Below are 27,011 nucleotides of genomic sequence, written 5' to 3' on the forward strand. Positions count from 1 at the left end.
ACCACGCGCGAGAGTGCTGGGAACCCATGCTGAGGGGTGGCACCAAGTGGTCCATTTCGTAAGCTTGCCTGGTCTGAACTTGAGCCCACCATGATCTTCCGAGCTCTGGAAAGCAGAAGATGCTCCACTGGTCCTATTGCTGGTAACTTCCGAGGTCACAGCCTGTCCAGTCACCTGTATCAGGCTCTGGGGAGCCACCTTTGTGGGCAGTGACGTGAACCTCTGACCACACATGGGCCCTCCAATGGGCAGGCAGATGACAGGCTCCTTCCTTGTCCCCGACACCCCTGGGCCAGCAGTCTCAGTGGGCTGGTGATGTGTCCTCTAGGCCCAGCAGTTCCCTGACAAGTCTCTCTCCGAACTGTGCCCGGCTGTACCTCTTCACGTGGTAGGCATCTGACATTTTGTACAGGATGTAGGCATTGTTGACGGCGATGCTAATGGCAAACCAGAACACTTGCTGCCACGTCTTGTTTGGTTTGTGGGAGATGAAATACCTGAGAAGAGGGAGGTACAATGTCGTGGAGCTGTCCCCTGGGTTTTACACACTCCACGGAGGAGTGTGTAAGCCCTTAAGACTTACCAAGTGAAGAAAACCCACAGGACTCGGGGAACTCTTGAAACTTGAGAGGTTCACAAGGCCCCACACCAAGGCTACCCCAGCCCTGGCTAATGCTGGGAAGAGGAGACTCTCTGACCAGCTGAGGGAGATCCAGGGAAGCAGCTATTGTGAGCGGTCGTCCATGTTCCACGAGAAACTCAGTGGTTCACTAGTCTAGACTGGGTGGAACTAGTTCTTTAATTTGTCACTAGTGATCAGTGGGGGAGAACAGGCATTTGTCCACACCTCTCCAGAAAAGTCACACAACAGGCATGCTGGTTATAGTTCACAGGGGAGAGGAGCCTAGAGACTCAGCATCTGGCCAGCATTGGTGGATGCACTGGGAACCAAGTGTGGGTGGGGCTCAGGGGCGGGGCTATGACAGGCTCTGCCTCATCCCCCAGTATCTGTCTTCTCAAAACCCTTCTTTAGGCTCATCCATCCAGTTCTCTGTCTGTCTGTCTGTCTGTCTCTCTCTCAGTGGTGGGTATCTCAGGTGAGGCTGGAGGCCTGGGGTGTGAGTGGAGTTCAGGGACCTCTAGAGGAGATGGGTGTATAGTCCACCTGGGGCCAGGATGAGGGACTGCCCCATGAGTCCTCATGTTTCATATTCATGTTCTCTACCGTGTCTGGGCTAACAGTCCTCCCTACACACCACTGTGCAGGTATTGTATGGAGTGTGTCATGTCATCCTCCCTAGCCCCAATGCCACCTGAACGCACACTGGCCGCCAACACTCCCGATGCCACCTGTATATATATCAGCTGCCCACACACCCCTGGCTGCCCATGCACTCACTGACCGCCCACACCCCCTCCCACGCCCCGCCCACACCACGCCCCGCCCACGCCCCGCCCCCGTGCCCACTCCCCATCCCCCGCCCCCACACTCACTTGCTGTACTTGTCATCGTATCTGCAGATGTAGCTGAGGTGAGCGGCAAAGGCCTCCACAGCCAGAGGGCAGGGGATTTCCCCGCTCCTCCGCTTGATGATGACACCTGAGGGGGAGACAGGAGCTCAGTCCCCATCCAGGCTGCCCCGTTCCTGGGGGTGGGGCATGGCGGGGAACTGGACCAGTCATGTACAATCATCGGCCACCAAGACTCAGTAGCTTCGCAGACACGGGGACAATGGCATAGCCACAGGCAAGACGCACGTGCAGATGCTACCGGGACAGGCTTGAGGAGAACTGAGGGGAAGTTGGCTTCTCTACTCCTCCCATACTGGTTGGCTTGGTCAAGGGCTGGAGGGAGGGAGCAATAGCAGCTGTTTCTCTGGGCTTTTCAAGCACGGGTGGGATCATGTCACAGAGGAACAAGGGGGCCAACCCTTCCACACCAGGCCCAACCCCCTCCCACCTCTTAGGGGCCTCTCCTGAGGGTTGGAAGGTTCCCGCCTTGCCCCTTAGTGCCTACCATTACTGTCTATCTACCCAGCATGTTTCTCTACACACACAAAGAGAATGCAGCCAACCCTCCAGAGCCATGGCACAAGGCACAACCAGCAGAGCCCGGGGACAAAAAGGGACCCACAGGATCTCATTGTATTCCATCAACAGCTGCTGTATGACGCCTGTCCTCTGGCTACCCTCTGCCGGCCTCGGGAACAAAGACGGAGGTGTCCTGCCCAGTATGGGGCGCACCTGCACATGACTGTGGTTTCTCACTGTGCTGGCTAGCCTTATTTCACACTACAGAGGCCTACAACATGCAAAGAGCATAAATACACACACACTGTACCACAGAAGCACATGTAGGCCATACATGTAACATGACCATACATACACTGTACAACTATACATATACAGTATGTGTGCATATGTATGTATAAATATATACACATATGCACAATATATCTAGTATATAGTGGTATAGTGGTATATATACACACATATATACACATATTAACATATATAAACACACATGATGCGCATATACAATATATATACATATACATACACACTACATAGTGGTATATATACACATATATACACACATGTATATATAAACACACATGATATGTGTTTACAATACACACATACGCACACCGCACACACAGGAGCACGCGGGTCACATACCCAGTGTGCACATAGGAATGCAAGTGCCGCACATGTGCACACCCCTCTGTCAGCATCTCTGCAGATTCCTTTGCAACCCTCTCAAGTTTTGTCTCAGCAGTTTAACATGGTCTTAACTGTCAGTTTCTTTAAATACAGACTCTGGGCTAATTAAGTCCCTCTACTCTGACTCGATTTTAAATCCCTGGAGAATTGGCGAGGAAAACACCAGACCGCCTGGCAGCCAGGATCACACAGAGGCTTTGCTTCCAGGAGTCTGAGATAATGAAATGACCCACAAATTCCACCCAGAATATAACCCACCACCATGCCCCCAGACATCAGAGCCATCATACCCGAATGAGCAGGTGAGGCCAAAGTCACTTGCCAATCAAACCCTCCCAGCCTGCCAACGCAAGCTAAGCTTCATGAAGCTCCTGCCTGCCCCTTCCCAGGACAGCACAACCAGCTACTGGGGACACAGACAGCATGAGGGTCCTCAATGCTTGTACCCTGGGTGACCACTGCCCCGCTTCCTGTACCCACGCTTGCACTCCCTACTAACCTTGCTGCACAGGGGAGTAGGCGTTGGTCAGGAAGCGGAAGTGGCCCTTGTTGTACCAACAGATCAGAGACATGTTGCCCTTTGTCCTGATCTGGTGCTGGCCCCGGGCAAGTGGGGTGGCCGGGTTGGTCAGCATGGAGGAAGGCAGGCCAGTGCAGTCACTCTTCCTGGAGCTGAGGAGGCCACAGCAGTAGATCCCTGGAAGGAAAGATGCAAACTTTCCCAGGGTGCCCCAACCCCTGACCAGGGGGTTGAGAGCAGAACCCCCAGAAGCAGCCGCTGAGGCCTCTTCCTCTCAGCCTCCCCATCCCTCTACAAGAGCACTCCTGAAGGTCACTAAGGCCATAGCTAATGCAAGCAATGGATTAATGCATTAATGCAACAGCATGGCCCTTATCAACAGGGCTCGTGGTTGGCACTGTGGGGCACATCATCCCATCGGAGTCTGTAACCGGAATTTGCTAGGTTGTCACATGTGCATTACAGGAGAGAAAGGAGATGTGGAGAAGGCCCTCCAGGTCATAGCTAAGGTGATAGGATGCTGGTTGTGTCCAACAGTGCAGCCAGAGACCTCGAGAGGTGGACACACCGTAAGCTCCTGGGTCTCTTGCCACTGTAGACAAGGCCCATGGTATTACACTGCAAAGAGCTCAGTAGCTCTTGATGCTTCTAAAAATTCCAAGTGGTATCATTTTGATATTACCTAACCTTAGAAAAAGGCAAACTTTCCTATCCAGTTACTTTTTCCAGCCAGCTCTCTTCCCATCTCCTAGTATGCTGAGACAGAGAATGCCTTCCCTTGGGCGCTCAAAAGAAACTTTCCTCACTCCTGAGGAAGGAGCCCAGCAGCCCATGCCATGTCCAACACTCCTGCAGCTCCACACATCTGACACTAGACACACACACACTCCAGCTCCTAGTGCTGAGAGCAAATCAAGAGGTGGACCCTCACATCCAAATGCACACTATCAAGGGTTACTCTTCTATAGACATGCCACCTCAGACCATAGGCCACCCCCCACCCCATGCTTCATGGAGAGCCAGGCCTCCTCCAAAGTGGCAGTGTCATGTGTTCTAGGAGCAGATCCTGCAGCTTTCCTTCCCTCCTCAGTTTGATCTCTTGCTGGGTTCCTGCCACACATGGGTTCTGAGTCTGCTGGCACCACCCAGGACAAAGGGTCATCCTTACCTAGACTGCATTGCCAGCTAGCAAGGGCTGTCTGCTCCCTCAATTCAACCCAGCTTTCAAAGCCTGGGATGTAAGCCACCTGTGACCCCACAATATAAGAGGGTTCAGTTTTAAAGTCTGATAGCCAACTGTTTGCAGAGCAAAATGCCTCAGTTCTAGAAGCTTCCGTCTGTGAGTGATGCTTTCTCAGTTGTCCCCAAGCACAGCTTGGCATTCAGGTCTTAGTTTTTTTTTTTTTTTTACATCCAACATCTGCCAGGAACAAGCAACCTCTTGCTACAGGAGCCTAGGACCTTTCTGAGGCCTGTAGGATTGTTCCCAACTAAACAGGTCTCTGCCAGATGGGAAAAAGACTCAGCAGCTGTGGAGGATGACTCTGGTCTTTTCTAGACCCTTTTTTACTAGGGGCTGTTTTTCCCAAGCCATTTATGGCCAGAACTATACAGCAAAGGACACGCAAACCAGTGCTCAGAAGACGGGCAGGGCTCTGTGCTAATACTGTCACCTGATGGTGAGCCCAGGACTCACACACCACAAGAGCACCAGAACCCAGACACACACAGGGCAGCCAGGACGCTTGAGCAACCTGTGCTAGTCACTGCTCCTACCCCCCTCATTCTCTGTCACTCCCCAACCCCAAGGAGCTGGCCATGCTGAGAGAGCTGCTGGACAAACCTTGCTTCTCAAATTCTTCAAACAGAGTGAGGCTGGTGATGCTGGGCCCTGTGAAGATGATATAGTTCTTCCCGGCCGCATTCCGGCACAGGCTCCGGGCCACCATGCTGTGCAGCTGTGGCTTGTTCTTCAGAGCGTCCAGGCCATCTGGGCCACCACCTTCCTTTAGGTGGACATAGATCTTGAACAGAAAGGTAGAGGAGTCAGAGTGCCAAGGGGAACATGGACCATAGCCTGAGGCTGCAGGAAACATGGGGTCAGAGAACGTGGGTAACAACACCCCATTATTTCATGAGCCTCACGCAGTCCTAGGTCACCCCCATGGCTACCCGAAGCTGGAGCAGCTCATGGTTCAGTCTGGAGGCTTCTGTCCGAAAGTCCAGATAGGAGAGGAACAGTTACAGATGGCAAAACTGCCAGTCAAATTTGGTGCAAACCTGTTCCTAAGACCCCACATGAACATGCACACATGCACACTTGTGCACATACACACATACTCATGTTCGGGTACATACACATGCTCTCGTGTGCACACAGACAAACACCTACACATATACACATACACACACTCATGTGCGTGCACACACAAATAGAAGCAAAGGCCATTTCAAGGGCTAGGCATGCTCTTGGATGGGTATCGCCCACTGGGCAAAATGACTAGTCAGCCCAAAGGCAGGTAAGACAACCTTTGTGTGTCTCACTGCACCAGAGAGGCAACAGAGGCCAGACACACTCCAAGGGCCAAATAAGCAAAGAGGCTGTGTTGGGCTTGGTAAGCAGTCCCAAAACACACGATCCAAGTCAGCACCATGATCACCACCAAAGGCGTGGATGTGGGAAAGAGGATGGACTTGAGGGTGGACCAGACCTGCACACAGGGCGCCAACTAGTCTCTCCTAAGGAGAGTAGAAGTCCTGGGGAATGCTCTTCCTTCTGTAGACAGATTTCTAGCGGTGCCCATCACGTTCCTGTGCCTGTCCTGCCCTGGACTGGACTGCCCTCCAACTGACATTGGAGCAGTGTGTCATGCTGGGACTTTTAGAGCTCTCTAAGAAACTCCCAGAAGGAGCACATGGAAGACCCAGCTACTGCCAGGGCCCATCCTGTCTGATGGGTTTGGGAGCTCACCTACAAAGTGCAGGTGTCCTTACGAACACGAAGGCCCAGCTCTGTGTTCAGGCCAGTGCACGGGGATGTGACTTAGCAACAAAGTTTTCAGAATGGGCGATACTTCACTGGGAAACCACTGGGTCAGCCATTGGGAAGCTGGTGGGTCCTGGCCTTCCACAGATCTTCTTAATATGCAGCTGAACATGTTATTTGACTCTACACACACACACACTGCCTCAGAAACACTGCAGTCCAGGGATTTTTTTAAAATTACTGCATGTACCACAGACATATTTGTTGACCCCACACTACCGCCTGCACACGGTGCAAGTGGCTCTTGGGTTCAGGCCCCACAAGGCTGAAGTCAAAACATCAGCTGGTGTGTTTCTATGTAGTGTCAAGAACCTCCTGGGGCGATTAAGTTGTAGGACAGAGTGTGCCCGTTGCGCTCTGGGAGCCAGGAGGGCTATTTCTCTACCTCTCTGGTTTCAGCCAGCACGGTTTATATAGACATGTAACCATATTCAAAGGGCCATTTCTGCAGGTTGTGGTTAGAATACAAAATATTCTCCACATTTATGAGTTTGGACATTTGGTCCCTGCTAGCGGTACTGATTTGAGAAATTGGAGAACCTTTTGGAGGCGGGGCCTTCCTAAAGGATGGGGTATGCTGGCCTGAGGATTACATCCTGGTCTCTCCTTCCTGTAGAGCGCTACTTTCTGACTGTTGATACAATGTAGCCAGCCACCCCACCCTCTGCCACGGGCACGAGCTGCTCCTGCTCCAGCTGTGTCTGCCTCATCTTCAACTAGTAGAGCCCTCTCCTAAGGTGCTTCTTGTCCTGTGTGTGGTCTTCTTGGCAAGAATAGCTAATACAGAGAACAGTGAGCATTTACTAGAGCTGGAAAGATGCTCTGTGGACGAAAGCAGAGGCTGCTCCTAGATTTGGTCCCAGCATTCAAATGGTGGCTCACAGTGTAATCCAGTCCCAGGAAACCCGATGCCCTCTTCTGGCACACACATGGCACACACAGACATACACATGGTACACACTGGCTCCTACATGGTGCATACAAGCACACACATGGTACACAAGCACACACATGATGCACACAGGTTCACACATGGCTCGAAGGCACACTCATGGTGCACATACACTCAAATGGGCAAAATATCATATACATAAAATGAAAGTAAGTGAATCTTAAAAAAATTAAAGTGTGTACAGAATTATGGATGTTCTGGGATTGTGGGAGGGGTTGCTGAATGTAAAATCAAGTTAGGAAGAGACACTATTATAAAAGACATTTCCACCAGTACTGAGAAGCTGAAAGAGTTAAAATTTCAAGTTGGCTCCACTGACCCTGCCTTGAGGACAAGTATGCTTCAAGGCTAAGAACAAAACAACTTGTTTAAAGAAATGGCCCAAACCCAGACCGGCTAGACTCGATAAGGTCTGGGCTGGCCTTGCAGTCCTGAGAGAAACAAAGTATAAAGGTCAGTGTGCCCCAAAATAGTGACCTAGAGCTGAATTATGTCCAAAATGGACAGGGTTCGCCAATTTAAATAAACCAATAAAATTGCTATGTGCCCGTTGCTAACCGCCTATGTAATTTTCCCTATAAATATGTCCCCCCAGTTGACTTCAGGATTGACTCCTCTATCTCCTGCATGAGATATGTGTCGTCCCCAGAGCTCTGGTCTACCTGCTTCCCCTCAATAAACCTCTTGCCTGATTGCAGCAAGATAGGCTCTCTGTGAGTTCTTGGGTTCGCGTACCCTGGTACTTGAATGAGGGGCTTCCCCAGTCCGGGGGTCTTTCAAAGCAAAGCTGGAAACTGGTATGTTCTAGGACCTGAGTCTGTGGTCACTGGTGTGGTCTGCCTTCTTTTCAGGTCTGGAGATTGCCAGGACTCAAAGTTAGGCCAGGATCTTGCTCTCCTGGGACTGGAGAGTTTCCCAAACACCAGCAATGGGCAGTTCAATGCCCTTGGCTTGGAACACAATCACAAGATCGTCTGAAGTTGTTCAGCATTTTGCCCACATGGGCAAACCCAGGCATTTTAGCTGCCTCTTCCTTCTCAAGGTATGAAAAAGGTGTGAAATTAATTCCTTCTCAAGGTGTGAACAGTGTAACATGGACTTCTGCCTAGCCAGCAGCCTTCTCCCTACCAATAAACCCAGAAGCAGCACCAGCAGCATCCAGAGACTCCTAAGTGTGGGGTGACTAACGGGTCGGTTGGTGGGGTATATGGAGCGCATATGCCTTGCAAAGGACAACTCGCTTCTCAGAGAGGACCTCAGGGTTCGTCTCCCTCCTCAAGAAGAACACAGAACTTAAGAACCAGTTATTCCTGGAGTGTTTTGCATGACATTTTCAGATGGCAGTGAACTGCAGGAAACTGGGACTTGGGAAGAACTGTGGGCTGGGCCGTGTAAATGTGAAAAGGAGAGAGAACGGTGTGAGTAACAGCATTTGAGACACCTGCTGAAGGTATCGAAGTCACACAGCCTGCAACTAGCAGACCGTCAAGGTCAGCATGTTGTTAGCAAACACATCCTAGAGAAGGACAGAGTGCGACTCCAGCCACTCCTAATGGCCCAAACAACACGATACTCTCCACATTTGGGCCAGGGGATCATACCTGGAGCATGTGCCCACCATTGGTTCAGACAATCTCAAAGCAATGTCTTCAGCCATGGTTTAGTGTCTGTCATGGCTCTCTAAGCACCCCAGACAAGGAAGTCTGATGGCTCTTTGCTCCTGGAAAACCCTTCAGCTTTCAGGAGCTTTTTCTTTCTATTCCTGGATCTCTTGGGGTTCCCGAATTCCCCTTACCAAGGCTCCCTTCCACATTATGTTCTCCAGCGCTGTGTCTTTAATCATCACTAGCCCAAGACAAACCCAGAGTCACGATTCCATCTGTGGTGCCTCTGAGTGTCTGGTACCCTAGGTCCTAGGATCATGTTAAAAACCCTCCATCCCACGGGTGGAGTCACGTCTAACCGTGTGCTTTCTGAGGACCCACAGGAAGCTAAGCGAGACCAGACCGGCCTCTGCATGAGTGTTGGGGATGAGTGTGACAGTCGAAAGACAATAAACCGACTGACTCCCCAACACCCTGGGCCCATGGCACCCCACCTCCTCCTTCCTATCTTCCCAATGTCCGCCCATCCTGGAACTCCCATTTCTGTCACTCCCCGTCCCCAACGGCTCACCTGGATAATGAAGCCGGTTGAAGAGCACTGTCGGACCCACAGACTGAATTTCCGCTTTTTCCTCTTCCTCAGCTCCCGCTCCGTGCATGTGGCAATGAACACAGGGTCCTCGTCAATCAGGGGTTCGTGTAGCACCTGCAAGAAACAGGGGAGAAGGATATTCTCAAGGGGCGTGTGAGCTCAGGTCCCAGCAACACCTTCAGAAGGCTGTGGCCGAGACTGGGTCACCTGACTTCTCCGACCTGGAGTCTCCTCGGCACTGCTGCTCTATGGAGGGACCATCTGGAAGGCAGGGCACACTCCCTCCATTTGATGCCCAGCGGACGTCCCTTCCGAAGAGATGGCTGTGGTTCTCACTGTCCACTTTACAAATCCCCGTGCTGGTTGTGCCTTGAATCTTCACTGGCATGAGACAACAAACTCAGAGTCGCTGTCCCAATTCACTTTTGGTGCCTCTGAGTGTCTGGCACTCTAGGTCTTTGGGACTGTGATCTATATCACTGGCCTAGGGTCTCCAGGCCCAACTCCTGTCAGTGTGTATGGAGTTGTGTATGGGGGTTACATGGATATGGGGGTACACACACAGTGTCTACAGAGCCAGAGGTAACCTGATGCCCCAGGTCTGGAAGTGTGGCCGTCACAATGTTCACTATGATGCTCTGAAATGAACCGGGCTCCTCTGCCAGCAGAGCCAGTGCTCTTAGTCCCCAAGCCCCTCCAGCTCCCCTCGCCCCCAAGCAATTATTAACCTTACTTCACTCACGTCAACTTCTTTTTCTGTTTTGTTTTGAGACAGGGTTCCTCTGTATAGCCCTGGCTGTCCTAGAACTCGCTCTGTAGAACAAGCTGGCCTTGAACTCACAGAGATCAACCTGCCTCTGCCTCCCAAGTGCTGGGATCAAAGGTGTGTGTCTCACAACTGCCAGGCATGTCAGCTTCTTGGGAACATGAATCTATGACCTTTTCAAAGACAGGGCAATAAAGTAAAAGACTCTAGGTTGGTTTTTCAAGAGAAGGTGCTTGGGAAGCATCCAGGAATAATGGCGTTAAGCTGTGAGAGATTCCTGCCACTGTTCTATGCCGCCATCATGGATATCCAGAGTTAAACGTGACGATCGAGACTGAGGGTCTTCAAATCACTCCCTCCTTTGTAAACAAAACTTATTGGCATGATCACGTCTTCATCCACTGCAGCTCCAAGGCCACGTCAAAAAAGGACGAGACCCGGTGGAGACCACATAAAATATAAAATAGTATCTGACTCTGTGCAGGAAACATTTCAATAATAGGCTTCTAGAGACGGTGGTCAACTGTGGCTCTCTTGGCAGGTTTGGGTCAGCTCAGGGCATGAGGACTTCCCCAAAAGCCACATGAGTCCACGGCCTGGGGCGGGCACTGGACAGTGGTCTCAGCAGCTGTGACCCAGCATTCTTTTGGTAGCAGCACTGTGGGTTCTATTTTTTTTTAAAGCATCAGGCTCGGGACTTTAGCGATGCTCCTCCTGCAGAGAATTCAAGTTTGGTTTCCAGCACTCACACGGTGGCTCACAACCTTGTAGAACTCAAGATCTAGGGAATCCAATGCCCTCTTCTGCTCTGTGGGCAATGAGCCCGTGTATGCACACACATTTGCACACAGAGAAAACGTTCATATACATAAAATGAAAATAATGTTTTTAAAAGTATCAGCCACACCTCACTGCACACTCTCTGCCCCAGGACTTTGGTGTGAGCCCATGCCTCTGCTCAGTCTGGGGACAGACAAGTTGGCCTGCCTGGGCCGTAGCCCAGAACCTCACATTCTCTGGCTCCTCGCACCTTATGAAACATTCAAAGCCCCATGTGGAACGCTCTAGCGAAATGGACATTCTAAGGAAGGCTTAGGAATGGGGAGCTGACATGAAGGTATTCCCGGCTCCCCTTGCCCATCTCCTCGTCTGGGCCGTGAGTCTGCTGTTTCCAGACATCCAAGAATAGAGCTCCCCTCGGTGATCCGGGGAGTCCATCTTTACATGATCTCCAACCACAGTTACAACGCATCACAGCAGGGCTTGTCGCACAGAGGAGACTCAGCAAGGACCTCTGAGCCTTTCTCTCCCTCCTCTGGGGAAAACCCGTCAGCTCTGTCACACAGCACCACTCGGGGTGTGCCACCATGGAGCAAGGCATTGCTCACTTATTTGCATAATCCCTCCCCAGGGGTGTTTCTCTGGCTAGTGTGGCTCCAGTTTTGATGAGAGCAGCACCTCCCATTTTGTACCCGTGTGTGGACATCACACACAAATGGCTGCTTTGTTTGCTGGTAGATTCTGGAGTCTGCTGAGGACTTTGTAAAACCTTCTGCAAAGGATAACGCTTGCTACAGTGATAGCTCCCAACGCCGCAGGCTGAGAGTCGTGCCCCTGAGTATGTGTGTATATGTACGTAAGCATGTATGTGCTCAGGACAGAGTCATGAGGCTCTGGGCCACGGTAATTCTGACCCCGACTCTGACATTGGGGAACTGTCTCAACTGGTCTGCAGGGAGATCTCTAGGAAGCGGGGAGGAGAAGTTCCCAGGCAAAGATGTAGCTTGCTACCCGCCCCCATCTCACCTCTGGCTCACACAAGGTGCCTGGCAAGTTCTAGAACAGCAGGAGCGCCTGTGCAGAACATTCCAAAGCCCATGGCCCTGAGACACAGTAACACCCACAAAAGGCCTGACATGTTCAGTTGGGCAGAACAGGAACATTACAGACTCGGTAGAGAGACCACCGGGAGCGGGAGCCCAGCACAAGCCTCTTAAAGATGGTCGCAAGCACAAACATGGTGTGGCTGTGTCACTGGACTCTGGACACAGAGGAGGCTCAACTGACTCACCTCGGAGCAACACTTCTGAAATTTCTGGGTATCAGCCACACCATCACTGTTCCAGATCAACAGAGCAGTTCTGAGATTCTGACACCAGACTGAGTGTGACAGCACTGGGTGTGACAGCACTGGGTGTGACAGGACTGGGTGTAACAGCACTGGGTGTGACAGCACTGAGTGTGACAGCACTGGGTGTGACAAAACTGGTTGTAACAAAACTGGGTATGACAGCACTGGGTGTGACAGCACTGGGTGTGACATAACTGAGTATGACATAACTGGGTGTGACATAACTGAGTATGACATAACTGGGTGTGACATAACTGGGTGTGACAACACTGAGTCTGACAGCACTGGGTGTGACATAACTGAGTATGACATAACCGGGTGTGACAGCACTGAGTGTGACAGCACTGAGTGTGACAGCACTGGGTGTGACAGCACTGAGTATGACAGAACCCAGTGTGACAGCACTTGGTGTGACAGCACTGGGTGTGACATAACTGAGTGTGACAGCACTGGGTGTGACAGCACTGAGTATGACAGGACCCAGTGTGACAGCACTGGGTGTGACAGCACTGGGTGTGACAGCACTGAGTGCAGGTGGACGTGGAAGGCAGTGTGGTCAGGAGCCTCTGCCTTCTGGAACTGGTTGAGGAAATCCGGAGGGAGTCAGGGGGCTGTGACTGACTGCTAGGCTACCCGTCCTGGAAGAGGCTTCGGACTCTGGCCCAAGTGGCCAGATGGACCCTGGCATCTAAGAAGTTCTGATGACCGAAGTGAATCACTGCAGTTTCAGGTCATTCGCCATCCAGAAGGCGTCTAGCCAGGAAGTACCCCTCAGTGAACATGACGGGGACCCTGAGGCTGGTCTGTGTGAAGTGTCCAGTGGGAAAAGCCATGGATGAGGAGAAGGTGGGAAAAGGGGAGGGCTGTAGCTCCGAGGAAAGGGTTAATTCCAACTGTCTGGGGTTGGAGTTCAAGCCCCCACTGTCTCTTACAAACATATCTGGCTCATAAGGTTAGCAGTATGGCTGGTGACCTGAAAGTGGCTTGTTCAAGTCACTGGAGAAAGTAAGCCTGGGCAGGGAGAAAGGTGTCCTAGATCCTGTCCAAGAAAAGTCTCAGGAATTCCCAATGGCACTGGGCACACAAATGTGTATGCATGTACACTCCCACATGCAAACACATATGTATGCATGGACACATGTATACACACACACAGACACACACATGCACTTACACACCTGCAGGCATGGAGCTGCGTGTGGAAACACATACGTGCAAGTGCACACACATGGTCTCACCTGGGTCTGAGATGGCCGGAAAGCAGCGTCAAAGCCACTCTGCAGGGTGTCGAGAAAGGGCTGGACCTTGTAGAGCCCGTGCGTGGTCTGGCTGGAGCGGAAGGCCACCACATGGAAGTACTTGAGGATCTTCTCAAAACGGGCCTGACTCATGACGAGGGCGAGGCTCCGGTTGCTATAGAAACCTCCACTCCAAATGCTGAGTACCGACTCACAGTGCGAGACGCTGGTAGAGATCACGTAGCCCAGGAAGGCCTTCATCTCTGCCAACGTCACCTCTACCCAGGCACCGTCGCTGCCAAAACGCTCCTGGAACTTCCTGGCATACATGTTGGTCTGTACCACCATGTTCTTGAGCACGTTGTCCGGGACAAAGAGCTGGAAGAAGTCCACTGCACTAGCGCTGGGAGGCATCTTTCTGGTTGGACCTGAAACCCAAAGACAGGCAAAGTGCTCATGCCCAAAACCATCACCTTGGGGCTCAGGCCACAGCCATGTCTAGCCTCCCTCCCTTCCCTCCTGCATCTGACGCCTTACCCAAATGGAGGCCAATGGGACTAGTGTAAGACAGTTTCACCAGTGAGTCAGGTCTCACACATTTTGACTGATACAATCTCTTAGTATGTGTGTGCAAGTGTGTGCGTGCGCACGCGCACGCACACACACACACACACCAAGACTCAACTTATTATAACATTCTCACCACGAGCCCAAAACATCTTAGGTGGAAAATGTGTGTCCTCCCTAACCAGACTGCCCAAATTCAGTGCGGGCACACTGTGGGCGTCGGCTGCTCCCCTCACACAGGCAAGTGACAGGGAGCCATTGCTCAACGTCACCATTCCAAACCTCAGACGAAGAATCATCTGACAGACTGCTAGCCAGAGAAAAGATCCAAGTTTAAGATGCAAGTGTGGTTCCTACTCAAATACATCGCCGCTTTTGCATAACCCTAAAGTCAGGAAGTCTTAAGCGGAGGATTCTCTGTGAGTGTGTGCACACATGTGTGTATACATGTGTGTCTACACGTGTATGTGCTTCTATGATTCCTAGGAGCTACTGTTTGAGGTTGTATTAAACAGGTTTGAAGAAACATGTTCTGATTTGTAGTAGACAAGCTTTCTTTTACATCTGTGTGGCAATGTTTAATAAAAACTTGTGTGAAGACAGAGTTTCAAATGTCTTCCTTCCCCACGAGCTTGTATGCTCTATAAAAAAATTAAAACCAAGCTGTTCACAGGTAAAGCCAATGAGGCAGCCTGTGAGCTGGCACGAACCTACTTTTTTGTTTCTATTGTGTGTGTATGTGTGTGCGCACGTGCATTGTGTGTCCATGAGTGCTTGTGCACGTGTGGGTACATGTAGGGGACGAACACACTTGTGTGCATGTGCACATGCACATGAAAGCCCAAGTTGGAATCTGGAAATCTTCAATCACTCATCTCTGTCTTATTCACTGAGGCATGGTAATCAAACCCAGAGCTCACCGATATGGATCCAAACTTCATGCCGCCTCCATGGCTCCTGACTCCTTAAAATTCATCAGATTGGCTGGTTGCTCCCAGCTCTGGCTTTTTTCTTTGTAGAACAGATTAAGTGAAATCAACCTCTAAAGTCTGTCTGCAGAGTAAGGTGGGCAAGCCTGTATGCCAGGTGCCCAGCACGGCACTGGTCTGAGGAGGCAAACTTAAGGCTTGGCAGCTATTTCTGAGACCGCACCTATAGGAACTCACTGAGGGCTTTGTGAAGCGAGTTTTTTTCCCCTCACCCAGACATCAGGGCATCCACCACGTTCACACTGCAAATAGCCTAGCTGCCACCGCTGCACCCAACTGATCCAGGAGGCGGCCCTCTTGGCATGGGGATGCTGAAACACAGGGCTGCGTTCACTGGTGTGCAGCCTCCTGCGGGTGGAGCCATAAATTATTCAGAACGGTGATCAGCAAGGAAAAGCAGCATTGTAATGCTGTATCATGCTGACTGGGAGCCATGGGATCTTCTCTTCAAAGTTATGTCTAAAGTCATCTTCCTTCCCGTGCAGCTGGCTGCAGCCTCGTTCCTGAACACACTGCAGAGCGGCTGCTTCCCTCACCTATGTGATGGACAAGGCTCCCCTGTTGGCCTTTCTTGATTGCTGTGATTCCTGCCACTTGGATTATGGTGACAGAAGCTGGTTGTCATGAAGGAGGGGAGTCTCTGACACAGCTCCTACCCGAGGCCTCACCTGGCTTTCTAACATGACCTATATAACTTGACGTTAGCCACAACCAGTCAGACAGGGCGTCAGAAGTAGGGCACAGCCTGTGCTCTCTAGGTGACTTATAGCTGACTGGCTTTGTAGCTCTGCCCGGGAGTTTGCCTGCGGTCTGTAGAGATTACTCAGAATACCACATGGCCCCATGGGGACAGAAACCATGTGTCTCTCCCCTCCAAGACACCCTCCTGCTGCGTGGTGAAGTAGAGAAAATCACTCACTAGATAACTAAAGGACACAGAGGCCCATGTCATAATTGCAGGGAGGCCTGGGCACGGTGGTGGGAGACTTAGAAGAGATGCCACTTGCATTTAGGGCCTAGTGTCCTAATCTACTGAGATCAAAGTCCCTGCTGGCTTCGTTCGTCCAACCCTGAGACTGCCTGCCCTCTTTGCACAGGACCCCAGATCTTTCTCAGACATGGCTGCCTGTGCCACCCATGCTCTGATATCTATTGAAACAAGAAGGCCAAGGTCATGGCTGCCCGGCTTTCTGTCCTCCACGCTCTGGATGTGCTTAACACTTAACCGATAGACAGCAAGAATGGAGATTAACAGAGGGGAGGGCGGGCTCCACACTCCACACAAGGAAGGGACATTGTTGCTGAGTCCAGTAGGAAAAGCAAGGTGCCTGTGTCACCACTTGGTGACAGGCTAGGGTCAGCCATGGAGGGCTAGCAGGACAAACAGGGGTTCACTGTATATGTGCATGTATAGAGCCCACCTGAAAAGGCAAGGTTCTTTGGGTGTTGGATAGAAGAGGCAAATGCATAACCTGTCCAGAGGTAACTCTGGGTCTAGTCTTGTCCCTTCCTCAGTTTCTCCCGCCTTCCTTCATCTTGAGCTGTAAGCCAAAGGCAGACGGCACACCCTGTATAGTCTCCGAATAGGGGAAAGAGCTGCACAGCCTCGATGGGCAGGACCGAGCTTGCCTGCAGGTGACAATGGGCTGCTCATCCTTCATTCAGCAATGCATACTTCGTGACCATTAATGTGCGTCAACAAACACCCCTGAGGCAGAATGGACCCCCCCGCCCCCTTATCTGAATAGAAGAGTATCTTCTTCCATTATGGAACATTCTGGAGCAGACATGCTGCCTGAGGTAAAGACAGCTTTTGGGATGTTTTGGGGCAGATGCTGTCAGCACTTGTTGTGGAACAGCTAATGGTCAATTCATATTTTAAATGCAGAGTTGGAATCTCTGCTCTCCAGGTTAAATCAAATGAGTTTGAAACCATAACTGGGCTGTCCCGTATCACTGTACACACTGCCTCTCTCTGGGAGGCATTTGGTGAAGTGTGGTGCAGAGGGAGGCCTGCAGACCCCTGTGTGCCTGTAATCCCAGCACTTGAGAAACTGGACTGCTGTAAGTTCAAGACTAGCCTAGTTTACATAGCAAGTTATAGGCTAGCCTGTGCTATATAGACTGGAAGAGAAGGGAAGTCCAGGGGTGATAATGACCAATGGGGAAGACAACAGGGCAGTCAGCAGTGCTAGAATTCTGTCTGGAACCAGAACCAGGACCTGTTGAAACATAGGAGGAATCCACGAACAGAGAGAGGGGAGGGGTGAGGAGACCGGGCTGTGCCTGTGAACCTCTCTGCTCAGAGGCCATGCGTGTACTTGGTTTAGGCGGTACAATCTCTTAGACCCTGGCTTCAAATCTGTTCTTATGTTCAGATGAACTTAAACAGAGGGTTACAGGGGTACACAGAAAACACTTTTCTATTCTCATAACCCTGCTCCCACATTTTAAAAAATGACCATGAGTCCAAAGAAGCAACTAAAAATGGGGTGTCCCAGACGGGTCTTGACTCTGGAGAAGCCGAAGGCTCTACAAAGCCCAGCAAAGAGGCTTGGCTTTTACAACCCAAACAACAGGGTAAATCGAAGACCTCTACCTCAGTCCAGAGCCCCGATCGAACATAGCTCCTTAGCAACAGCAAACTTGAGTGAGACGGAATGAAGGTGTAAACAACATTGGTGAGAACCGCACGGGACAATGGATGGTGTGGATGCAGCTGGTCCTCTGCCTGACCCATGACCCGGGGCACAGCCCCACTTCTGTGCTCTCTGCCTGGGCGGTGTGTGGCAGGGCAGGGAAGGCAGCACCAGGCTTCCTTCCCAGATGGACCCACTTTGACAAGTGGCTGCCTCCCATCCGCCTAAACACACCCAGCTAGAAGGCACTGAAAAGTCCAGCCCATCACCGCTCATACAGACCTATGGTCCCCCCAAATACACAGCCAAGCTCATGGGACCCACAGAGGCCCTTGCTTTGAAGAAGACTAGTAGGCCCTCTGCCTGTTTTGACTTTGGGTGTGCACCGGGGTCACACGCTGGGGTTGCAGGGCAGCTGGGGTCAACGGCAGCAGGGAGAGCTTGGTCCCTGGATACCCATGTCCTTCTCAATGCTGTCCCAGAAAAGCACGCAGGCTGGCGCTGCTTCTCCCTGGGTGCTAATTATATCCCTCGAGTCCCCTGTGCACCCACCCACACCCTGCTGGGAGAGAAGAAAAAGAAGAAAATGGGAACTGGGAGCTGGGGTACAGAAACTGATCCCAAGAGAGCGGCAGCGCTCAGAGGCATGGGGTGAGGAGGCCCAGACTTGAGTGTCTTCATTTGACATTGAGCACTGAGCTGGCTCAGAACGAGGAGCAGCAGGCTCCGGAGACTGAAAGTGTGAAGGTCAGAAGACACGCAGGCAGGAGACGCCTATCTTCCCAGGACGGGAGCTGAGGGACTGGGGAGAGCCAGCCTGCTGCCTGCTGCCCGCTCAGGCCACACTGCATGAGTATTCCATAAATATCAGCAAGTCAAATCCACTTCATTTAATATACACACCGCCTTTAACACACCTTTACAGGTAAGAGCATGCTCTGTCTGCTTCGCAAACAATGACTCAATTTATCGGTTCCCATGCCATCTGTTCTATTACTAACCCCACTTACCCAAAGAGGAAACTAAGTCACAGAGGGATTTTGTTGTTTAAAGGGTCATTTCCAAGGCCATGTATCTAAGAGTGGATAAGGCTGTTAGCCTTCACTGTCAACTTGATTGGATTTTAAATCTTCACGGAATGCCTCTTGGGCCTCTGTGAAGCCATTTCCAGAGAGATTTAACTGAGGTGGGGGACCATCCCACAGTCTAGGGTACAAGAATGAATAAAGAGGAAAATGGGCACCAACAGCCATCTCACGCTGCTTTCTAACTGTGGACATAATGTGACCAAAGGCCTCATGCTCTTGCCTCCGGGCCTTCCCCTCCACAGTGGACTGTGTCCCTTTGAACTGTGAGCCAAAACAAACTGTTGTAATTAAAGCTACTTCCTGTCAAGTATCTGGTCATGGCAACCAGAAAATTGACTAATAATACAGTGTTAGAACCAGCGAGTTCTGAGGAACCTACTGCTCACTGCCCCAGCTGGGCCCGTCTCATCCAGACTCCCCTGTACCACAGGCCTCCAACACAACCCACATCCCAACACAATATGGCTCACAACTAGATGTAGGAAACCAAGTACTCTGAAAGCCATCTGCTGAGAATGAGCCCATGTCTTAGGAATATAACCCACAGTACAAGGCAAACATGCTCAACGAATATAGAAGACAGAGAGACATGCCCCGTAATGTGGCTAAGACCTCCTCCTCCTCCTCCCTTCTGACTGTGGATGGAGCTAGGCAGCCCTGTCTACACAGCCCTCACACACTTTAAAAGGGAGATGGATACAGACAGAATCTCTCTCTCTCTCTCTCTCTCTCTCTCTCTCACACACACACACACACACACACACACACACACACACCAGGCTGGCCTTGAACTTCCTATATAGCTGAAGATGACCTCGAACTTCTGACCCTCTTGCCTCTGCTTCCTAAGTGGTAAGATTACAGGCGTGTACCACCATGGCTGCTTTATGTGGGGCTAAGAGCTAAACGTGAGGGATCTGTGCGTGCGAGGCAAGCACTCTACCCACCCATCTACATCTGAGTCTGCCGGAGTATTTTTAAACTACAGTTTTAGCTTTCCAGCACAAAAGCTCCTCTAATGGCCCCATCCTGTGGCATTCTTTTCTAAGCTCCAAATTAGAAGCGCTTAAAAAGACAAAAGCAGAAATGATATAAAGTTCTTGGTGAGGGCATCAGCCTCCTCCCCAGCCATGAGGGTCTTTTATTTGGGACTCAGCCAATTTTGAAAACAAACTCAAACCAGTGGAAGGACAGTCAGCTGTGACCTAAATTCAACACAATTTAGAAAGGCTACTCCTTTGAGGCATGACAGATGCAAAACTGACCACTACCCATCCACTCTGCATGCGTGACACTGCTTGAAAGAACATGGGATTACAGACACAGGGCGCTTTTGCTCCTGAGAAGCTGCCAGGTGGTACCGTCAACTGCAGAGGTGGCCAGTGTGTGGGACACTAATTCAGCCTACCAGGTGCCAGGAGCACAGCAAGTGACTGTCAGAACCCACAGCTACATTCCCAAGCAAACTTTACAGAGGAGGGCCAGAGGGCTTAGACACATTGTCCTACTTTATCCTCTGAGGGACAGCACCGGAGTCTGTCAGCTCTGTCTGGCCAGCTCTCTTCCCAGTGACACACTCCTCCCACCATGGTGCTGGTAAAACCTGAGTGTGCTGAGGAGGCATGAGGGAAGGGGGGATGCAGACAAAGGCTCCCACAGACAGGACATCTACTTCCTGCCGTGCTGAGTGGTCTGTGTTCCATTACAGTGAGCGAGAGCAGCAGAGCCCTCAGGCGCATGTCCCAGGACACCTAAGATGGCCACACCCCTAAGTGAGACAGGTGAGGCCAGGAAAACAACTTACTAGACTCCAGGGATGCTGGTACTCAGCAGTTTGCCCTCTGACCGTCTCTGCATCAAGGCAAGATTCCTCTGGGTGTGGTTAGAAGCTACATTGTTGCTGAATTTGTCTGGATGCCTCCTTTAGAGCCAGTCCCACCCTAGAAAGATCCTGCAGAGTACATACTGCACCTTGCTGGTCTCACACACAAAACATCCAGCATGTGACCAAAAGGGAAGGCAGCTGGAGACACCAGACACTATGGGCCAGCCATGGCAAGGCTGGAAAGATGGAGAGACACGGGGGGGGGAGGGGGGGCTGGGCAAGAAGGAAGGCTCTGGGTTTACTGATAAGAAATAGCAGTCTTCAGATCCTTCTGACAGGATTCCCTGAGACTAGGTGTGTTTTCTGAAAGACAGTAACTTGTGCTCACTTAGCCACATGAAGAGCTCCCAAGACACTTCAATCGAAGCTGTCAAAGACGAAATTAATCAAGGCCGTGGTTACTTATGGATACACCGTTGCTAGCATGCCAGTCTCTTAGACATAGAGGGTACCTTATAAATCCAACTCACAATTTTGTTTACTGAGAAACTTTCACTTTAAAGCTTGTTATAAATTACACTCTGGGCAATGTTAGGGAACAAAAAAAACAAGGTGGTTTCTTAGCAACCTTCAAGCTCTAACTTGAGAGCCGCAGATCCCGCACACACGTGTGGAGGAGCAGGACTCTCTCAGAGCCCACACTTGTCAAATCAGATGGCTTCACTTTCTCAACAACATCTTCTGTTTTCTTTTCAACCCAACTTCACCTCACATTTAGCTCTCTCGGAAGTTTATTTCTTGTGTAAGCCATGAATCCCAGTTTTGCCCAGGTGGAGATCTCTGAAGAGAACTTCTCCGAGGAAAGTCCTGTGGATGGAAGCTGATCACAGAGACCCAACAACCTTTCTGCTACCTCCTACTGACCAACCAGCATGCTCTCTAGTGCCATGCCTGTCAACAGCCTGACAGCCAATGGCCACGGACATGGGAGGGGTCTGTCTTTTTAGCCCATTGTGCCCTGATGTGGGTGGGCTCACATGACAAGAGCCCACCAGTTCAAGGATGCCTCTTACAGATTCTCATCGTGGCCACCTGAGGTACCAGCAGTGACACTCCAAGACCCCATAGCAGGTAGCCTTGTCCACCCTAATCCTCGACTAGGCCTTCTCCTGGTGCAGCCTCTCCCCTACAATGCCTCTGATGGAAACTCTGCCGAGTTGCCAGCTGGAAGACTAGAGGGCGGGGACTTATTTTGATAACAACTTCCAGGTGGCCAAAGGCTTCATCTAGAGGCAGGCTAAGAGCATACCAGCTATTCAGTAGAGGGCAGTGCTCAGTGCTGTGGTGGGTACTCACACACCTATGGACATGTCCCCACAGCTGTTTCCCCAATGAGCCCTGCCTCCCCTCTCCAGACACACACCCAGGGATGAGCAAGATGGGACTTGACATACCACCGTGGAATAAGGTGGCCCCTGTGTGGAGGTGTCACATGCTTCTTCTAAAATCAACCCACTGAGTCTACACATGTGCACTAAGGGGACTAAAGTTCCATCTGGCACTCAGTGCCTGCTTCAGGTGATAAGGACCAGGGTGCCAGGGGCCATGTCCTTGCTCTCCCTGTAGGGGAGCAATCAGGAAGACAGTTTCTTCCCTAGTGTCTGAGCATTTTTTAAAGTGTATTTTTATTTTAAGCATATTTATTTTAAGCACACCATGTACATGCTGTGACCTCAGAGGCTAGAGGAGGGCAGCCAGGAACTGAAATTACAGACTGTTAGAAGCACCCACACGGCAGCTTATAACTGTAACTCCAACTCTTGAGGAATTGAGCGCCCTCTTCTGGCTTTCATGGGCACTGCACATGTGTGGCATACATGTACTTGCAGGCAAACTACATATAAAGTCTTTAACATACTTATAAAATACTATGAGCAAAATAGCCAAGGCTTACTTAAAAAGTTAAAAGATGAATTTGCATATGTGTGAGGCTGGGGGTGAATCGGAACTGCACAGGCCTCAGCCTAAAAGGATATTGGGGGATCTCCAACTTGATCATATACATTTTGAATTATGATTTCTGGAAGTCGTTGACACAACTAGTAAAGGTAGCAATGGGGGGAGAGGCTGGAGAGATGGCTCAGTGGTTAAGAGCACTGACTATTCTTCCAGAGGTCGTGAGTTCAATTCCCAGCATCTACATGGTGGCTCACAACCATCTGTAATGGGATCCGATGTCCTCTTCTGGTGTGTTTGAAGATAGTCACAGTGTACTCATACGCATAAAGTAAATAAATAAATCTTTTTTAAAAGTAGCAATGAAGTCCCAGTGAATTGCGTGTGTGTGTGGAGGTTGGGGGTGGGAATAGAACCCTAAACCACAGTACAACTGCTAATAATGTCATCTTCACAAGACCTAGAACCACTCAAGGGAGAGAGGCTTCCAGGCGTGTCTGAGAGGGACCGTCTAGATTTGGTTAACTCAACAGGGAGACCCACCCTGAGTGTGGCGGCACCATCCACAGGTTAGGGTCTCGGGCCTGAGTATCAACACACGCTGCTCTCCATCTCTGGACTGCGGAGGTCCTGTGACCGGCCCCCTCCCAGATCCCTGCTGCCATGCCTTCCCCGTCATGATGCACTGCACCCGTAAACCACGAGAAAGCCTTGAGCTGCTTTGTGAGTCTTCTGTGAGTGATGAGAAAGAAATCCACACGCACCACGGACATGCTCAGGTGTCCCCGTTCCTGGCATCCCGCCTGTTCCATCTGCAAAGCTGCACAGGATGCAACTGTCCTCTCCAGAGTGGGCACTCTCTGTTGCCACTCATCTGTCTTGGGGTCCGTTTTATCTCCTAAACAGGAGCCAGAAGAGTTCTGTGGGGAGCAGGTGTTCAGGCCCAGCGTCCCCAGTGCTTGAGGCTTCCATAACTTCTTTGATTTCTCCCTCGGTTGCTAAGTTTCCATAAAGGGATAAGAAAGCAGACAAGGAAAGCAGAAACACACAAATGTGTATGTGCAGGCTGAAAGCAACAAGCCTCAAAGAACGCATGTTTAATGAGGCTGTAAAAAATTAAACGAATCCCAAAAATGTTACTATTACCGTCAAATAGTTGTTTATGCTTTCCACTGGCTATAAATAACCCTCTTCATGACCAAGGGTATTGTTTGTCAAACTTGGGGAACAAAAGACTGCTGCTCGCAGATGCTGGTGAAATGCAGGCAAGGGTAAGTGTGGATTGTGCGTGGGTGAGCAAGTGGGGGAGGAAAGCCAAAGACAGACACACCTCATACACACCCTCTTCCAGTCAATTCTGAGTTGGTTCCACACCCCGAGGCCAGCTGAAATCTCTACATGGATACTTCAGGTCTACCAAGGAAAACGTCCATCTTTATCGCCCTGGATCACGGCGCAAACACCTAAATGATAAGGCTGGACTTGAGTTTAGAACTCCAGCTCAGCTTAGCTTTCCTTCCCGTAGACCTTTTGCATTGTTTCCGCTATTTGTTTTGTGAGACAGGGTCATATTCTGTGACTCAGAGTAGCCTCAAACTCATGGCAATGCTCCTGCCTCAGCCTCCTAGGAGCTGGTGATCACACCTAGCTTATTTTTTAGATAGGAGAAATTCACAATAAAGTAGCAGGCCACCAATGGAGCAGCTCTCTTCCTTTACAGGCCACCAATGGGGAGTTCTCTTCCTCCACGGTCCACCAATGGGGAGCTCTCTTCCTCCACGGTCCACCAATGGGGAGCTCTCTTCCTCCACGGTCCACCAATGGGGAGTTCTCTTCCTCCACGGTCCACCAATGGGGAGCTCTCTTCCTCCACGGTCCACCAATGGGGAGCTCTCTTCCTCCACGGTCCACCAATGGGGAGCTCTCTTCCTCCACGGTCCACCAATGGGGAACTCTCTTCCTCTACAGTCCACCAATGGGGAGCTCTCTTCCTCAACAGTCCACCAATGGGGAACTCTCTTCCTCTACAGTCCACCAATGGGGAGCTCTCTTCCTCCACAGTCCACCAATGGGGAGCTCTCTTCCTCAACAGTCCACCAATGGGGAGCTCTCTTCCTCCACAGTCCACCAATGGGGAGCTCTCTTCCTCAACAGTCCACCAATGGGGAGCTTTCTTCTACCACAGTTCACCAACAGGTGATTCTTTCTCCACAGTTCACCCTTGGAAGCCAGTAGCTCCCACATAGCATTCTGTTTTCCTTTTTATGTTTATTTGTATATGTGTGAGCATGCATACATACGTGTACCTGTGTGGGCACAAGGATACCTTCAAGCACAACTTGAGGGAGTTATCCCTGGGTTCAGACTCAGGTCATTGACTTTGCTGCTAAGCACTGTCACCTGCTGGACTTCTTCCTCACCAGCATCCGTATACCATTTCTTTCTTCTTTATTCTTCCCCCCACACTAGAGAGGCTGTGAGTGCAGTTTCTGGAACCACAGCCCAGTTGACTCTTGTGGCTGCCTTGATCCAGCAGGATGGAGTGAGCCTGGTATACAGGAAATGCAGGGTACTTCGAGAAGGCTGGGCTGAATCCATGGCAGACTTCAAACTGGCAGGTAAGCCAATTACTACTACTACTACTACTACTACTACTACTACTACTACTACTACTACTAATAATAATAATAATAATAATAATAAAATAACAGGGTCTAGTCTCCCAGGACTGTGGAGAACAGAGCTCCTCATTGGTGGACTGTGGAAAGAGAGCTCCTCATTGGTGGACTGTGGAAAGAGAGCTCCTCATTGGTGGACTGTTGAGGAAGAGAGCTCCCTATTGGTGGACAGTGGAGGAAGAGCTGCCTGTTTCTCTACAACAGACTCCAGCCCCCACGTCCGATCATGGTTTCAAAATGCCTAGAGATAGAGTAAGATGAAGTTCATCTACCCCAGAATTCCAACATGCTTTAAATCGAGCTTGTAAGCTCACCTTGGTCTCTGTCTTGGTAATGGAGAGACCCCAGCGTGCTGGACTTCTGCAGAATAAAACACTCTTTGCTTTTACATACACACAGTCCAGGGTGTCATTCTTCAGCAAACAACGGACCCTTACACTACCATGGTTTCTGTTCTCATTTCTTCTAGCGTTAGCCAATACAGACTATGGCCAGAGTACCCTGAGTGGCTTCACTGAGACCACCATTCCTGCTGTCCCTTGAAGGCACATTTCCAAGACAATTCTGGAGAGGGGATATCTTCCTAAGGAGAGGATGCTAGGCTGGAAGGAGGCTGGTCCTTCAACCCCCAACATATCCAACAGTTTTTGGAGCAGGCCCACCTTCCAGGTCTGCCTACCTTGCCTGCTAGTTTCTGCTGTCTTTTTGGGCTATAGGATCCCTGCATATTGAGGTCAAAAATGAATATACAATATAGAGTCAAGCAGCAGCCTTGTCTACCCCCAAGCACACTGAGGGCCCGGCCTCTGTGTTCTTCCTAACTTCCAGGGCTGCCCCTCAGCTGCCCCGCTCACCACCTGATGGGCTGTTCCCAACACTACTGCTCCCAGTTCTCATTCTGACTCCAGGGTTGCAGAGCCCAGGCACCATGCCAGAGCCTGCGGGCTGGGAGGAGAGCTGAGACACAGCTCAGATGGCAGACAGGCAGACCAGGCTGGAGACAGTGGAGAATGAATGAGTCCTTATGCAGAATAAAAGCTGAAAATGTGCCCTTTCTGGCTCTTTGAACAATTGCTTCTCTAATCAGTTACTGCTGCTGCTCCTGCTGTGGAAAGAGAAAACAGCCTCGCCCACAGGACACAGGAGAGAGGCTGGGCCGTCTCTGAAAAGTAGTTGTTAGCCTGGAGAAGGCACAGACTGAGTTCTCGAAGAAAACCAGTTACAAACATGGCCAGAAAGCAGGCAAAGGCTGACCAAGGCGCAGCTTCTTGTCAGTGTACAAAGCCTGGCAGTCCTCCTAAGATGGAAAAGTTCCCTGACTCCAAGTACAAACACCACAGGCTCTCCTAACTTCAAGTCCACACAACCCCTGACTCCAGTTTCCCAAGGTCTCCAGATTCTTCCCCCACTTTAGTTATATACAGCACCTGGAGGACGCCCCCAATTCCAGGAATGAGCAGCCCCAGAAGCCGAAACTAAAAAGACATGGTGCAGATTTCCAGCTTCCTTGAGGCTGGTTCCTAATTCCAATATTGTGTGTGCAGCTGAATTTGAAGACCACAGAAGCAGAAAAGAAACAGCAACTGGGTGAAGGACTAAGTCCCAGAGTGCCAGGCACTTATACACACATACCACATACATACACACACATACATACATACAAACACACACACACACATACACATACACTCCCATA

The 27,011-nt window shown here is 50.7% G+C and overlaps 1 protein-coding gene across 1 annotated transcript in view; it reads right to left on the reverse strand.

Annotated features, from left to right (window-relative positions):
- Positions 1–301: 301 nt before the first annotated feature.
- Positions 302–27,011, reverse strand: part of PGBD5 (piggyBac transposable element derived 5) — a gene marked incomplete at both ends in the record, with an annotated part of 59,936 nt that continues 33,226 nt past the window's right edge. Inside the window, 6 exons of the mRNA XM_080936751.1 lie at positions 302–497; positions 1,495–1,600; positions 3,224–3,421; positions 5,088–5,268; positions 9,418–9,552; positions 13,574–14,001. Of these exons, the coding sequence (XP_080792877.1) occupies positions 302–497; positions 1,495–1,600; positions 3,224–3,421; positions 5,088–5,268; positions 9,418–9,552; positions 13,574–14,001 (1,244 nt within the window). The remainder of the gene's footprint in view (positions 498–1,494; positions 1,601–3,223; positions 3,422–5,087; positions 5,269–9,417; positions 9,553–13,573; positions 14,002–27,011) is intronic.

The sequence above is a fragment of the Micromys minutus genome (genome assembly GCF_963924665.1).
Source record: "Micromys minutus genome assembly, chromosome: 24".
Taxonomy (NCBI): domain Eukaryota; kingdom Metazoa; phylum Chordata; class Mammalia; order Rodentia; family Muridae; genus Micromys; species Micromys minutus.